The sequence below is a fragment of the Lutjanus erythropterus genome, chromosome 3, assembly GCF_056507025.1.
Source record: "Lutjanus erythropterus isolate fLutEry1 chromosome 3, fLutEry1.hap2, whole genome shotgun sequence".
Lineage (NCBI taxonomy): Eukaryota > Metazoa > Chordata > Actinopteri > Lutjaniformes > Lutjanidae > Lutjanus > Lutjanus erythropterus.
This window is the reverse complement of record NC_139319.1, coordinates 6,490,648-6,507,583: the sequence shown is the minus strand read 5'-3', so window position 1 is coordinate 6,507,583 and position 16,936 is coordinate 6,490,648. Positions and strand designations below refer to the sequence as shown.

At 37.4% G+C, this 16,936-nt stretch overlaps 1 protein-coding gene across 1 annotated transcript; it reads left to right on the top strand.

The window, feature by feature from the left end:
- Positions 1-4,585: 4,585 nt before the first annotated feature.
- Positions 4,586-8,003, top strand: LOC146329530 (kallikrein-8-like). Its single transcript, XM_084714801.1, has 6 exons — positions 4,586-4,689; positions 5,902-6,067; positions 6,304-6,486; positions 7,128-7,180; positions 7,451-7,563; positions 7,698-8,003. Exons 1-6 carry the CDS (start codon positions 4,650-4,652, stop codon positions 7,818-7,820), a joined length of 678 nt encoding a protein of 225 aa, XP_084570927.1. The 5' UTR covers positions 4,586-4,649; the 3' UTR covers positions 7,821-8,003.
- Positions 8,004-16,936: the final 8,933 nt, after the last annotated feature.

Genomic DNA, 16,936 nt, shown 5'->3' with positions numbered 1-16,936 from the left:
AAAGTATAAGCATTAAAGTATATGTAAAGTACCAAAGTTTATTATGCAGAATGGTCCCCTTGAGAATAATTATATTAATGGAATCTGATGCATTAATCTGTTAACATAACTAATAATGCAGCTGGTAAAGGTGAAGCTAATTTTGATTACTTTATGTACTGCCTGGTGGCTTAATCCATAAAAATGGCAACCTCCATCTCCTTCTCCCAGTTCTCATCTTTTTTCAGCAACCTGGCATCGCCAGATAAGTTTGGAAAAGTGACTTTATAAAGCATCTGCCAGAGCAAACAAAACATGAGCCCACACGTTTGTCTGCTTCCCAGCCTGGTATTTTATGTTACACACTGACTGATCATTTCTCACATGCCAGGCTTATTGGTGCTCTTTGTGTTTTGATACAGTGAGAAAGAGAATGAGAACAATACCTGACATTGTATGTGGAAATATAAGGACAACATCCTACAGTATGTTTCTGTTAGATGATCACCAATAATAAGATGTCAGCAAATGCAAAGATCACTGTGTGTAATTATACTGATAGTGAAATTTAAATTCACATTCACTACACAGACAAGAACAACTGTAACACGCTGAAGTTTTATTGAAATACGATGGACTATCTTGAGGCCAATAAAAACTGGGGTGTGTGAATTTATTGCCTCTCCTGAGCTCCCGTTTTGATAAGGCAACGGCAGGGGGAAATATTTTACTAACTGACATAAACTTAAAAGCATCACTAAAGTTACAGCTGAACTATAACTAAAGCCATCATGCTCTACTCCGAGTTCCTCCCGGATGACAGAGCTCCTCACCCTATCTCTAAGGGAGCGCCCCACCACCCTGTGGAGGAAACTCATTTCAGCCGCTTGTATCTGAGATCTTGTTCTTTCGGTCATGACCCAGAGTTCATGACCATAAGTGAAGGTAGGAACGTAGATTGACCAGTAAATCAAGAGCTTCGCCTTTTGGCTCAGCTCCTTCTTTCCCACGACAGACCGGTGCAACGGCTGCACTACTGCTGCCGCTGCATCAATCCGTCTGTCAATCTCATGCTCCATCCTCCCCTCACTTGTGAACAAGACCCTGATACTTGAACTCCTCCACTTGAGGCAGGAACTCTCCTCTGACCCGGAGGGGGTAAGCCACCTTTTTCTGGTCGAGAACCATGGCCTCGGACTTGGAGGTGCTGATTCTCATCCCAGCTGCTTCGCACTCTGCTGCAAACTGCCCCAGTACATGCTGAAGGTCCTGGTTTGAAGGAGCCAACAGGACAATTTCATCTGCGAAAAACAGAGATGAGCTCCTGTGGTCCCCAAACCGGACTCCCTCTGGCCCCTGGCTGTGCCTAGATATTCTGTCCATAAAAATAATGAACACAACTGGTGACAAAGGGCAGCCCTGCCGGAGTCCAGCATGCACTGGGAACATTTCTGACTTACTGCCGTCAATGTGAACCATGCTCCTGCTCCGGCCATACAGAGATTGTATGGCCCTTAGCAGAGGGCCTCGAACTCCATACTCCTGAAGCACCTCCCACAGAATGCCACGAGGGACACGGTCGAATGCCTTCTCCAAGTCCACAAAACACATGTGGACTGGTTGGGCAAATTCCCATGAACCCTCAAGCACCCTGTGGAGGGTATAGAGCTGGTCCAGTGTTCCACGAGCAGGATGAAAACCATATTGTTCCTCCTGAATCCAAGGTTTGACTATCGGTCAAATTCTCCTTTCCAGTACCCTGGAATAGACTTTCCCCGGGAGGATGAGGAGTGTGATCATTGATCGTGATAGTTGGAGCACACCCTCCAGTTCAACATCTTAAATAGAGGGACCACCACCCCGGTCTGCCAGTCCAGAGGCACTGTCCCCAACTTCCACGCAGCGTTGCAGAGGTGTGTCAACCAAGACAGCCTACAACATCCAGGGACTTGAGGCTTTGCCACCGAGGAGCTTCCGAACTACCTCACTGACTTCAGCTTGGGTGATGAATGAATCAACCTCTGGGTCCCCAGCCTCTGCTTCCTCTACGGAAGGCGTGTCAGTGGGAGTGAGGAGATCCTCTTCCACCATCCGACAATATCCCCAGTTGAAGTCAACAGCTCCCGATCTCCTTTTTCCCATACCTGTCAGCTGCCTCAGGAGTCCCACAAGCCAACCAAGCTTAATAGGTCTCCTTCTTCAATAACTTTACAAAATGACACTAAAAGGGCATAATATAAAGTTGAAAAATGTCACTGTATATTACAGAATATAAAAGTCAGTCCAGCATAAACCTAAAACTAGAGAAACTTGTGGAGAGGCAGACTACACTGAGTGAGGAGTGTCCAACAGTGCTAACATTACTCACCACAGGTGCAACACAGCAAATATCACAGCAATCCTCAACAAAAATGTTGCAGTCTATTTTGTGTCCCTTTGCGTTTACTCACATGCAAAATCTCAAAATAACTCAAATAAAATGGAACATAAGAACTCAGAATGAGGGCAGACTATGGCAAAATAAACTGCAAAACGACAGTTAAATAATTAGCATGAAGCATGAAGATCTGGATAAGATGAGCGTGTGGACTGGAGGTGAATGGGGTGCAGGAGAACCATGACAATTGTCTCAAATGACAGCTGACTGCAGCAGACAGGAGAACAGATGAAAATATGACAGCAGAAATATGATTGGCTGGTGAAGACTGTGGCAAAATCTGATTGGTTGAACAGAAAAAAAGGGAACAACCATGAGCCACAGATTAAGCAGGAGGAGTGAGAGAGATAGAAGACTGTGAATGAATAAAGCGTAAAGTTGGTCTGCCTGATTGAACCTAAACACTGAGCTTCATATTTATGTTTTCTAAAACCTTAAATCATCTTGTGGCCCCTCAGATTCATCTTGAGAACCACAGGTTGGAAACCACTGTGTCATTCTCCCAGCTGTCACCTCCTCTCTCCTCTTTTCTCCTCTCCTCTTATTGTTCAGTACAATAACTGATCACTTCTCATATACCAGGTTAACTGATGCTCTTTGTGCTTTGATACAACATTGTGTGCATAAATGCACACATGCATTGATCTGTGTGTGAGAGAAAGACAATGAGTGTGTTGTTGGTGTGATCAAAAATTATCCCAATAACACAGAACAATATTTGACGTTATATGTAAGGACTATGTCCTACAGTATGTTTCTGTTAGATGACCACAAATATAAAATGTCAGCGAACACAAAGATCCTTGTGTGAGAGAATGAATGTCTTTTAGTTTCATTCAAATATGACACACTATCAGGAGGCCAATAAAAACTCAGGCTGTGAATTTACGGGCTATTATTGCCTCACCTGAGCTCTTCAGGTTTGATAAGCCAACGACAAACGGAAATGTTTTACTACGTAACTGACATGAACTTATCAAACACATCGTGCTTAATCTTCAGTGGACAGTTAGACAGTTAAACATGGAAATACTCTGAGCACCAAAGACAGAAAATACAACAGTCAGACTCGTAAACTGTGGCATTACGGAGCTCCGTCTGTAACTCTTCATCCCTTCACAGCTCTGACAGTGTCTCACTGATGTTTAGGTTCGTTTCATCCACCTCTGTGAAAACTTAATTTTAAATTCATATCAAATAAATAGTCCTCTCCACTCAAATTATAATAAATAATAAAATTGCAAAACCCAAAGCAAAATGGCAAAAAGAAGCTGTCATGTATTTTGAACCCTTTTATGTGGACACTGTAGACACCAAATCAGTTTTGATCATTTTATTTTTCCTGGCATGTTTTCAAAAACATTAATAAATACAGAATGCAATGATTTGCAAAATTTTTCAATGTATATTCAGTTGATTACAAAAGTTGGGACAGCAGCAACAAAAGACTGGTGAAAAAACACCTCTGAGAAACATTCAGCAGGTAAAAAAAAGATTAATTAATAACAGGTGACAGTATCATGACTGGGTATTAAAGGGACATCCTCCAAAGTCTCAGTCATTCACAAGCATAGATGTTAACACAGTGATAAACATGTCCCTGTTAAATATCTTGTCTTTGTACTGTATTCAATTAGTTAGAAAGGTTTTTGCAAATCATTCTGTTTTTATTTATGTGCTGCGGAGTGTCCCAACTTTTTTGGATTGGGGTTGTACAAGTTAAAACATTTTCAACTCATGATGAGTTTTTGCATCAATATTCCAGATGCTAGAAAAGTTGCTGGTTCCCCTCAGACAGACTGAATCTGGTGAAGAGTGCAGCAAAGTTGAAGACAGGGTGTGTATGTTTGTGTGTGCTTTACAATATAAACCTACTGTACTTTGAAGGGATTCTTTTCAATCAAAATATCAACTTTCTATCAACTATCAACTTATCTCTTACTTCTTTTTTCCTCTTGAACTTAAACAATTTCTGTGTTCCTCTATTTATATACATAATGATGTTGGCTTCATGTCTGAACAACCTGAATGTTGAATAAAATGCTGCTGAGGTGACTAAAGAAAAATGACAAGTTAATAAGTGATCAGACATTTGCATAAGTGCACACCTTTGCAGCCAATGGGGTTGTGTTGATAAACCTTCATGAGGTGATTGGTGGCCTGCAGACGGACAGGACAGTGTGGACAGATTTAAAAAGGCATCACTGTTTCACCAGGAGGACAGTCATTGAAGATGGGTGACATGACACGTCTTCTCCTTTTGCTGTTGGCTGGTGAGTAGACAACTATTGTTTACATGTGTGTGACTTACTTTAAACATTTGATTTGCTTTATAATATGTCTTGTAAAAATGGTCATTTTATGTTGAGTGAATCCATCAGACAACCTGTTATTAGCTGACATTGGATGAGAGACGGGGTACAGCCTGGACAGGTTGGGAGACGATTTAAGAGCTGATACATAGAGACAGACAGCCTTTAACTCTCACATTCACACCTACAAGCAATTTAGAGTCAGTAATTAACCTGCATGTCTTTGGGCTGCAGGAGGAAACAGGAGCAGAGAGAATCCACACAGGCAAGAAAATAGTGCAAGAACATAAACTCCAACTTAGGACACACAACACTGAGGGGCTATTTTTATTTTATTTAAGAGAGAAAGAACTTGAGACAGGTGAGGAAAGAGGTGAGTGAGGTGGAATACAGATTTTTTTGTTCTGGTATGAGACAATGAGACATTTCATCATTCTCTTCCAGTCAGAGTAGTTTACAGCCCGTCACAGGAGGGAGTCACTTCTCCTTTAACCACACTCTCCAGTCTTCAGCCCCACAGAGGAATTTTTTTCCTCATGGAGGAGAAACATTTAAGACCAACAGACACATGATCAGATGTCCTTCTGGGACACAGTGAGGTTGTCTGGACAGATCAGCAGATTCATTGATTAGCACTGGTAGCTATCCTATACAAGCAGTGGTGGAAAGAGTACTGAACATTTTAGTCCCACAGTGGTGAAATTTTAAAAAAGTGCAGGTGACTCTGCCATGAAATACCAACAACTAGAGTTGACTGGGGAGAGTAACTAGTAAGTAATTAGTACTGTTATATTACTGACATCTTACTCAATGACAAGAACTGATGTCAGAAAACTATAAGTAAAAGTATTCTTGTCAAAAACTACTCAGAGTATTAGTTACTTTTTAACCTTTGATGTTTAATGCACTACATGTTTTTAGTTTTAAGTCCTGTGTTTTGGTTGCATTTGTTTTAGGTGTGCAATAAACTGTTGTGCTGAGCTTCATGTTTATTAAAGAGAACTGTGTGAAGAGTTTTAACAAACTCATTCAGTATAAAGAAATGCATGTTAAAAAATATAATACTGGACTTGCACAGGAATGTTCATACAAGTTTTGACACACATGATTTTGTTCTCTACAACAACAGCTGCTCTAACTCACCGTCACCTGGTGGTGGATTTTCTTTTCCAGGTGTCACAGTGAGCACAGCGATGGATCTGTACAAGAGAATCAAAGGAGGTGGAGACTGTGGAGATGAGCGTCATTACCACGTGAAATTCAAATTTGATGGAGGGGACATCTGTGGAGGCTCTCTGATCAGTGACCGCTGGGTTCTGACTGCAAAACATTGCAAAAAGTGAGGAAGTGACAGATTTACTTCAAAACTAGTAACAATATAGTTCTCACTCATTAATTTAATCTGAAAGTCCTGAAGCAACAATCAGAAATTATTTTATGTAAAATTCTAAAATTCCAGAAATGAAGTTAGTATTTCTTATGTTCATGTTCAAGAATTATTGACCTACAACATTATATCATGGTGTATTTGCAGTAATTCAGTGATGTTCTTCTTTATCCTCTGCTTATTTTCAGCCCAAAGACTGCACATTTAGGTCTGCATCCACCTCCAGGAAAAAATATACCAGAGATGAAAATCATAGAACAGAAAATCTTATCTGCAGGGCATGACATCATGCTGATGAAGCTAGATAAAGCTGCTCAGATTCAACCTGTAGCACTGCCAGAGCCTGAGGACTGTAAGACTCCTCTTAAAAAGTGAGTGGTGATTTACTCCATTAATAAGTGTGAAAGCTGTCAAACTATTGAGGAATTTAAAATAAGAAATTTGTGTGGAATGTTTTTTAAAGCTATATATTTAAAGCATTAAAATGTCTAAAAACGCAAGACGTTATATATTTTGTTAAGTTTCTTCTTACATTTTCCCAGATGTTTCCAACAATGATCAAACCCAGAGAAATCAGTAATTTATTCAAGATAACAAAGTGTTTCCTTGCAAACTTTTAGCTGCTATAACTTCTGGAGAAACACAGGATAAGTCAGAGAGTGAAGAAGGAAGTCGATGAATGTGTCTAAAATAATCATGAATAAAACTTTAATATCTTACCTGAACATGACTTCTGCCTGAGTCATGTCACACAGATTTGCATCTGCAGTGGTAGTTGTTTAACATGGAACAACCACAACTCCCATGATGCAATGCTGCTTTACAACATCATGTGCTTATTACAGTATTGTTTTAATATAAGAAAGGCTCCTGGCCACATAAATTATATACTGTGCTTTTAAATGTAAAGTGGTGAAAGTAGCTTCATTGCACCTTTTCTATTTGTTTTTTTTTTTTTTTTTCAAAAAGCATTTAAAAAACATTTCTTTTTATTCTGTTTATTGTATTTCAGAGATGATACAGTTCGGTTCGCTGGTTATGCAGCCACAGTTGAAAATGGTCCACGTAAGCTGAATCTCGTTGCTTTTACGATAACAATGTTTATTACAATTAGTGTTCTTATTTATTCTGGTATGTTTATGTAACAGTTTTGACACAAACATAAAATACATTTTTACTTTTGCTTCATTTCAAGCTCAACTCAACACATTTCAACATGTTTTGAAAAGCAGTCGATAAATGTCAAAAAAAAAAAAAAAAAAAGGCATATAACTTAGTTTGAAGATGCTGTTTGATTGTTAAACATGTTTCATTTAAGTTTCTTTTGTTATATAGAGTCTACAACTCTCCGGTGTGCAAACACCAAGATTAAACCCTGTCCACCAGAGTTGATCCTCACCCCTGACAAAGAGTTCTGTTTTGACAGAAATATGGCGTACCCTATGGGAGTAAGTTGGTGTTGCTTCTAACCTTATATCTTTTCTACAGTCATTACAAGTTTTACCACTTTAATATAGAGTAAATATGTATTTCAATAAATGCTGCTGAAGTCTAACAAACAATATAAACATCTGTCTCACAGGGAGACTCTGGTGGAGGAGTGGAATATAAGAAAAAGCTCTATGGTGTCATTTCTGACGAGATTTCATTCATGGACGTCTGTGGATTCTTAAATGACATCAAAGAAATCATTAACAAACCATAGAAATATCTAGTCATGGTTCACCAGAAATGTCTTCTCATTTAACAGGCATTTCACATTAATTAAGAAAATTGTTGAGTTTCTCTAAATTTGCAATTGATACATTTACAATTGATTGATTTAAATGATCAACTGTTGTTTGTAAAATCCCTTCAGACAAACAATAAATTTGATTCTACAACTTGACTGTAGTTTGAAGTGTCTGAGTCACAAATGTTTACAGATTTTTTTTGTTAAACTGTTGATGAAAAAAGCATCTTTATTATTTATTTGGAGTCGTGTTTCTGAGCACCTGATGAATCAAAGTCCAATATTCACTTCAGTTTTATCTCTGCTGTGGTCACTACCAACTCCTGAGGGTGAGAATTGTCTCTTTAGCTGCTAAATGTTTGAGGAAAGCTGCAGATTTGAGTGATAATTCTCTGTAGGTTCATAACTACCAGCTACTCCCTGAACACTGTCACACTGTTTTCACATTGTCATTTGATACATTATCATTTATATCTAATGTTGATTATTGCTGCTTTATCTTGACAGTGAATTAAATGATTAGGGGACACCTGGGCTGTTGCTAACACTGTTTCCTGTCAGTGTTATTACGCCTGATGTGTTTGGCTGTCTGTTTTTGCATTAATATTACTGCTGTTTACTGCTGTAGATGTTTAAGGTTGAGCTCATTTTAATTACTTTATAGGACAATGTTGGCTAGTTTCATCTACAGCAATGCATCATGGTCTATAACACCATCGAAGGTATCTAGTCAAATGACTGTCCTGTGAAAACTATGTATCTCCAAGAAGTCAGAAAACAGCATTTTTCTTTTCATCTTTCTGGGTTAAAAACTTAAATATTTGACTCTGGGATGTCATATAGAGGGATAACGCTCGATAAAATGGAACTAAAGTACAGAACTTGATGTATATGTGCTTAGACTGCGTGACTAACAGGTGTGAATTTATGTGCATTAATCTGCCTTTTGTCCACTTTAAGATCTTAAGACATTTCAGTAGAGGCACAAAAACATTTTTAGTGGGTGCTGAAACAAACAAACAAACAAAAAAATTACTGCACGTGGAAACAAAAAAAGTTTGGTTGCAGATCCTAGATCTGCCCCTGCTGTAGATACATGGTTTTAATCCAGCATGTCTGTGGTCTTCTTTTAATACATCCAACTGGTTGCTTACACAGAGGAACAGTAGTCATTGCTGCCCTCTGGTGGTCAGATGTATTAAGTAGGTTTTACTCATACACATTACTGAAATTGAATAAGTAATGGTAATTACTGTCTCCAGTAACTAATGACTTTTATATGAGGTAATTAGAAAAGTAATTCTATAAATTATGAGAGAGGTAACAAGTAACTTTTTTGTTACTTTTAAATATTTGACTTAATTCTCCTATTAATGCACACATACCTTTATCATTTTCATGTGGCTTCATTATTCTAGTTACAAACGTCAGTTTTTATCTATCATTGCACCCATTATCACTGTTTGGAGTTATTAATGTTTGACATATTAGAAAGTAGCAGAAATATTGTATGTTTAATGTAAATGATAACAGCTTAATAGATGCTTCTCCGAGGAGTATAAAATATCATGAATATTGAAATCCTAGAGACACATTTAAATAATGCATTATTCCATGTTATATCCATTATTGTAGTCACTGAAATCTGCTGTAGATTCAGTTGAATGAAATCTTATATTTAGTCGACGAAAACTAGAATAAAACTGAAACATTTCAGATGACTAAAACACTAAATGACATTTCAGTCAAACACTGTGAACCCAAAATTATTATTTTACTCATTTTGTTGATTGAAATTGTAGTAATATGTACAGTCATGATATTTTAAATGTGAAACTAACAGTCCAGTTTCAGTAACAACCTAAAACAGTAACAATGTTAATGGTCAGGACTCGTCCTCATCCCAGTTTATTTTTACTGACACAGCCTTGTAAAACAGTACATTTTATTAATTTATTACCATTTGAAGAATAGGTGTTAAACATATGGCCCACAGGTCAGAACGAGTCCACTGGGTACCTTTGCAAAATGTCATTAATTCCAACATTTCAATAAAATGCACTGCTGTTCCTCTTTTGTCCACTAGGGGTCACACTGTCCTAATAACAGCAGCTCCTGTGCTGGATACATTATTATTATAGATCCCACGTGCTCACAGAGGCTACAGGCCACATCACACAACACTGTCAGTCGTGAGAAACTGTTCACGCAAACATGCAAAAAATAAAAGTGCAGCGTCTGGTTTTCAAAGAAAAATGGACCAGTTCCTATTTCTTCACACAGGTAGGTGGGATGTCAGTGTGCTTAGTGTGTTCACAGAACATTTCAGTAATATTCAACACCACTATCAGACTCATCATGGTGAATATGTCTCGTGCACTAAAATGAGTGATTTACTGTATTTTTGAAACATGATTTCTGTTGATTTTTACTGTTTTTGTTGTACAAATACTACTCATATAATTTCTGCTGACTGCTGCTGTTGAAGGCAAAGTACCTGCTGAACATCATTTGCTCTGCTGAGAAGGTGATTGGCTGCAATCTACCTTCCACAGGCATTCTTTGCGGTTGACCCCTCCCACCCTGGACACAAACTCTTGAGACACTCCCACCCAGCAGGAGGCAGCAGACCATCAGGACCAAATCCTCACACCACAGGAACAGTTTCTTCCTGACTGCAGTTGTTCTCATCTACTGAACTTCTGCATAATATTTTGCACATTCCTGCACAAACCACAGCCTACATCCTGATCGTTTTGTACATATTTTCTTCTATTGTTTTTTATATACTTTTTATATGTTATTGTCCATTTTCTGTTTTTCCACTTATGCTTCCTGATTTTCATCTTAATATTTACTTGTGTTTATTGTTATGCTCAAACGTACCAGAGTGAATTCCTTGTATGTGAAAACCTACTGTGAACCAGGAAAACTAAAGACAGTTTCTTTAATTGACCTGATATATATTTGAAATGTCCTGAATTGTTGTACTTAATCATTCCATAGACATTTTTGTTGTAATAATGTTGATCCATTGAATGTATTACAAGTAACACTGTACTGTGTGTTTCTGTCAGAAAACCACTAATTATAAAAGAAAAAAATGTCTCTGTGTGTAATTACACTGAGATAGTGAGATTTAAATTCACATTTGAAACATTGACTGCACAGACAAGAGCCGTAGTGTGACCAGGTTCTAGTAAAATTCAATGTGCTATCAATAAAAACTCATAGTGTGTGAATTTGCAAGCTGTTTTTGCTTCACCTGAGCTCTACATGAAACATTTTACTAAGGAACTGATATAAACTTGTGGAGCTCCATCTGTAGGCAGTGAGAGCTGTGAGAACAGTCTCCACCCTCAAACCCTCCACACACGAACCCATACATGCACACACGCACGCACACACACACACACACACACACACACACACACACACACACACACACACACACACACAGCCTGTTTTCACATATTTGGACCTATTTTTCAACTACTGATTTTATGAATTTAATACTTGATTAATAATTGAATAATCATTGCAGCTCTAATGTTTTTAGCCAAATTCATAAATGAGGCAAAATAAGTACATACATATGTATCATGTTCACATTTTAAATACTTTATGACAGGTGAACTGCAGATATAAATTTTAAATTTGCAGAATTTCTTCCATAATCTCTGATTTATTTGGCGACCCAAATAAAAGCTCCTGTGACCCACCTGTGGGTCACGACCCAGTGTTTGGGAATGACTGCACTATATTATAGGTCCCACATTGTACTTTATCACTTCCCCTCTTCAGGTTACAGAAAGCCTTTTCCTCTAAATGCTTGGGTACAAACTTCAGTTTTTTTAATTGACTTCCTCAGTTAAAATAAATAAGAATCCACATAGTTTTTTTTTTTTTAACATTTCATCCTTCTACAACTCACCATTGTTTATTAAAGGTATTTTTTATTCCTCCCACCTCTGGGAAAACTAATTTTGAATGGCCTGCTTCATGTCAGTTTGTATATATGAACTCTACACAAGAGGGCAAAATGAACTGTCAGCAGCTTGAGTAAAATAAAAAAAAGAGAATAAAGAAAACACTGATGTGAAGGTTGTGAAAGATGAAACACTCGACCTCTAGAGGTGTTCAGACAGAAAGACAAGCAAATGTTAACCTCGCTCACATTTGACAGCTGGACCGACACACTGTGTGAGTGTTTGTGTCCTCCTCCTTTCTGCTCTCCTTTCCTCGCTCCCTCTCCTGCTTTCCTCTCCTCCTCCCTGCTCCTCACCTCGTCTCTTTTATTCATCTTTCTTATGTCACCTCCTCTTCCAGCTTGAGTCTTTCCTTGGTTTCTCATCTCTTGTATTTTTCTGTTCTTTTCTGGCCTCTTCTCTCCTCTCCTCTTTTCTAATCTGCAGTACTCTGGTCTTTTACTTAAAGCAAATACAAGCTGTTTTTATCTGGTAATGAAACAGCCTCAGTTTAATACTGATGCCTCTATAACAGTCTTGAGATTCCACCTAAATGCATTTGTTATGTCTCATATATGAAACTACTGCATTCAGTAAAAGAACAAATATATCAGCATTAAAATAAGTACCGAATATAAAAAAAAAACTTATTGTGGTGAATGAATGAATGAATTTTTGCTATATTTATGTGTAAGCTAATCACTAACGCTGCAGTAAAAGTGGAGTGAAGCGATAAAATACATCATAATTTATTTGATTGTATTTTTATTTTGGAGTGGAAGGCAGAATATTTGCCTTAAAAATGTGGAGCAGAAGTCTAACCCAAGGTAAAAGGGAAATACAAGTATTTTAAAACTGTACCTAAGCACAGTACTTGTGTACATGTACTTAATCACATCCCACCACTGTCTGCGACCCTTCATCACACGTTATGGCCTTTTTGTTGACATGAGCTGTGAGTGCGTTGTCCTTTCAAAGATTGTTTTATTTGATGTTTATTTAGAGACTTAGATTAAAAGTATCCAGCATTTTACAAAAGAAAAAAAATCAGTCAATATATTATGTGTTCTAATACCTTTAATTGATTATTTAATTACCTCTCTTCTTTAATTTTTCTTTAGTACAATAACTGATCAGTTCTTATATACAACTGGTGCTCTTTAAGCTTTGATACAGCATTATATGCCTGAACATGGACATGCATGTGTGTGTGTGTGTGTGTGAGTGAGAGAGAGAGAGAGAGAGAGAGAGAGAGAGAGAGAGAGAGAGAGAGAGAGAGAGAGAGAGAGAGAGAAGGAGAGAGAGAGGGGGAGAGAGAGAGACAGACATTCTCACTCTTGATGAGTGAACTGTTGGCATGATAAGAAATGTAAGACATAACCTGACTTATACTTATAAGCTGTTCAGAATACTTAATATTTCTGTTACACAATTACCAGTTATAAAATGCAAGTGACCGTTTCTTTTGTATAATTAACCAACACTGAGATTCAAATCAATATTTGGAATCATTCACAGTATGAACAAGAGTAGCCGTAGTGCACCAGAGTTCAGTTATTAAAATATGATGTACTATCACACCATGAGGCAAATTCAGGAGATAAAACCTCAGGGTGTGTGAGCTCCTCTGCATTGATAAGCCAGACAATATTTTACTAAGAGAACTGATATAAACTTAATATTCAATGCACAGTTGAACATGAAAAAACTCTAAGCACAAAAGACAGAAAATACAACTTAGCCAGTGATCACATTTTAAAAAAGGAAATGAGCAAATAAGAGAATGTATAAAGTAGAGTAGTTAAAACACAGATCATGTTTTAAACAACAGGGCTTCATCAGTGACAGTGTATGAAAAAAGAACAACCCATGTAATAGAAAAAAAACTAACAAATCCCAACAGCAAATATTCTCCAGTGGACAAGACATACTGATAAGGTAATGCTTTCCTTTTCCTCCTCTCCTTCTTTATTTTCTTCATTTTGTTTGCATATTCCTACAAAATGTATGATCTCAGTGTTTTATCATCAAGGCTTATAATGCCGCCCCGGGGTATTTAACTATTTTGTGACCACATCATTTATAAAAATTTGATTATGACGACTAATACTGTGTGAAGCAATTTATCAATGCACACACATTGTAGTTTACACTTTGCATAACCATCAACTTCAGCATCAAGCAAAGCAAGCTTCTGCAGAGATGCAGCTGGATAACGTTGCTGTACCAGGGCAAATTGTAATGAGACATTTGCCCCAGATACACTGAGACAACTTGCCCCACAGTGGCACATGTGCTAAAGCTATAAAACAAGATAACTTTAGTACAGGACTTTGGTTTTGCTAGACACATATTCATCCCTCTATACTGTAGAAAAAATGATTTTTTTTCTTTTAGAGATGAAAAAAATCGTGAAAAAAAAAAAAAAAAAAAGCATTAACTTGCAATGCTTAATGTCAAATTTACACTGTTGTCTTAAATCCAGCCATACCAAGCATTTGATATACCTCCTTAACGTTTTTGAGTTACAGCCATTTCAGTAACAGTCTGTTTCTAGTCTTTAGTAATAGAGGGTTACTCATTTTATCATTTTTCACAAAAACAAAAGTTCCTCTGATCATATGTTCATTCAAAAACATAAAATGAGAGAAATGTAGCTCAGTGACCATAAGGTTGGGTCACATTGACTATTATGTCCATAGAAATGAATGGAAGGTCATGGTATGACTATTCTGATGGAGTCATGACCTCTGTTCCTTTTTGAAGTTTCTCAACCACTAACAAACACACTCACACACACATGTGCGCACATATGCATGCACTTGCACGCACACACACATACAGGGTGAGCAACATAAACATAAATAATATTGTCACAAAAATGTGAAGAGGAGTCAGTGTGACTGGGAAGTGTCCTGCTTTCACAACTCCCTCAAAAATTGTACTGTAGCCTGATGATCAAAATCTGATCTTGAACTGTTGCAGGGTTCCCAAAATAAGGTGGCTCGTCCAGCTTGTCTTGTTCGTACAGGACAAGTTTTGATTATTTGGATACACAACTGACATAACTGGATGTTGAACAGAAGATGTCTTTGTGTCTCTTAATGCTGCTGCAGAGAGTTATCAGTACCAGCAAACCGCTCAGCTTGGCTCATCAGACACGTGGCCTCTGAATGTGGTTATAGCACAAGAGGTGCAACCTCTGGTCACATGATACTGCTACTAGAATGAATTTTCATAAATTAACATTGACATACGGGTCAACAGAACTCTGGAACTCTTTGTCCAAAGATTTAATATCTACTTATAATAACAAGGTATCTTTTAGAAAACATACAAAGAAATATCTTAACAAATAACAAGAACGAAGGTCAAACCCCTACATGTATGAATATTAGTAGCACTTTAAGTGTTTTTTTTTCCTTGTTTATGTTTAGTCATACTAGTATTTGTTATTACGTCAACATCAATTTCACTCATCTGCTGTAAACATCTTACTGTTGTTTTAACTGTACTCTGACTGTACTTTATTTTGTATGTCTGTATTGTTTTTCCATGTGCAGGACCTCAGGAAGACCAGAGGCACATCTGTGTGTTTCTATTAGAAACAGATGTGCCCTGTAGCTAAGTGCTGCTAAGCAGTTGACCCATGTCCGTACGGATCGCCCTCTACGGTTCGGCACGCATGTGATCCGCGGACCACATGTGAGCGTCATAGTTTTACTGTCACTGTTACTTTTGTATAAGTTATGAAATCTCAATGCAGAATTGCTGTGAAAATACAGGACAGATGCTGCTGTGTGCAGAGCGACTGATTTAAAAGCCGTCACATCACCATGAGTGAAATCCAGAACATAACTTTTTTCACTGATGTAACTCTGCTATCACCAAAGAAACAGATCATAAAACTGTGATGTTCATTGAAACTTTGGTGATATCAGCTGTCTTAACTTCTACACAGCTCCTCTGTGCTCACCGGTGCAGCTCTGTCTGTGACACAGTGTGTCTGCTGATGGATCATGACTTCTAACCAATCAGATGTGCTGCTGTAGGCGGGACATTGAGCCAGACTACAGAGCGTAGTTGTGTATTATACTGTGCAGTGTATAATGATCTATGTGATCATCATCATGATCATGTCATATGATGTACATACAGCACTGTATAAGTTTGAAGTTTTTAATATTATTACCATTATCATTACTATTATCATTATTATTACATTACATAACTATGGTGATAATTACAGACACTCAAAGATCAAAGACAAGTGCATTTTTAAAATAATTTAACCCTAATCCCACCACTTTTTTCTTTTTTGCTGATCTGCAAAATTATCCAATCCATTACTCAAAACCGTGATACGATCCGTGAGCATCCTGTGTGTGTGTCTGACTCTACACACACCTCTCATAAGTTATAGCCGCTAGTTAACCACACACAGTGTGCTGAGGGGAAAAAGTATGTCAGGCTTCTTTTTGTTTCCATATGTTTCTTTTGTCATGGGCAAAGTGCATTAGAGAGATGTAATATTTTACTGTCAAGTGTTTTTCCTATGTTTCTAGAGACAATGAGGCATAGGCTGTTATTTCACTAAAACTATGCAATGTACATGCAAATTCACATAATTTTGGACTATTACAGTATAAATACAACAACAATAACAATAATAATTAGAAGAATTTGAATTGTGACTTTCTCAACCTCTCATTTAAACATATCAGTACTTGTTTATAACATTTGTATATATACACACAAATTCAATATAATATACATAAATATAAAATACATAACTTTTATAACCTTGCTGTCTTGTGCAAAGTGGATAGTCAAACTGAATAAAAGCACAAATACATTTAAATACATGATTTCTATATCATTTAATTATTTTTTTACTTTATTATTAGCACTAGGAATAATAAAGGGCAGATTATGAATCAGCACCATGGAGCAAATTCGTGGCCCCCTTTTAACTTTGAGCACCTGCCCCTCCAAAGGTCTCTGCATGGCCCTGCTGTTAAATGACCACCAAATATAAAATGTCAGCAAACACAAAGATCCTTGTGTAAGAGAGTGAAATTTAAAATGACTTTTAGTTTCATTCACTACACGGACAAGAGT

What these genes read in the sequence shown, in the direction of transcription:
- LOC146329530 (XM_084714801.1), top strand. Translation starts at nt 4,650, where the DNA reads ATGGGTGACATGACACGTCTTCTCCTTTTGCTGTTGGCTG. An exon ending in ACTGCAAAACATTGCAAAAA is followed by an intron (nt 6,068 to 6,303) that starts GTGAGGAAGTGA and finishes GCTTATTTTCAG; the next exon opens with CCCAAAGACTGCACATTTAG. An exon ending in ATATGGCGTACCCTATGGGA is followed by an intron (nt 7,564 to 7,697) that starts GTAAGTTGGTGT and finishes TCTGTCTCACAG; the next exon opens with GGAGACTCTGGTGGAGGAGT.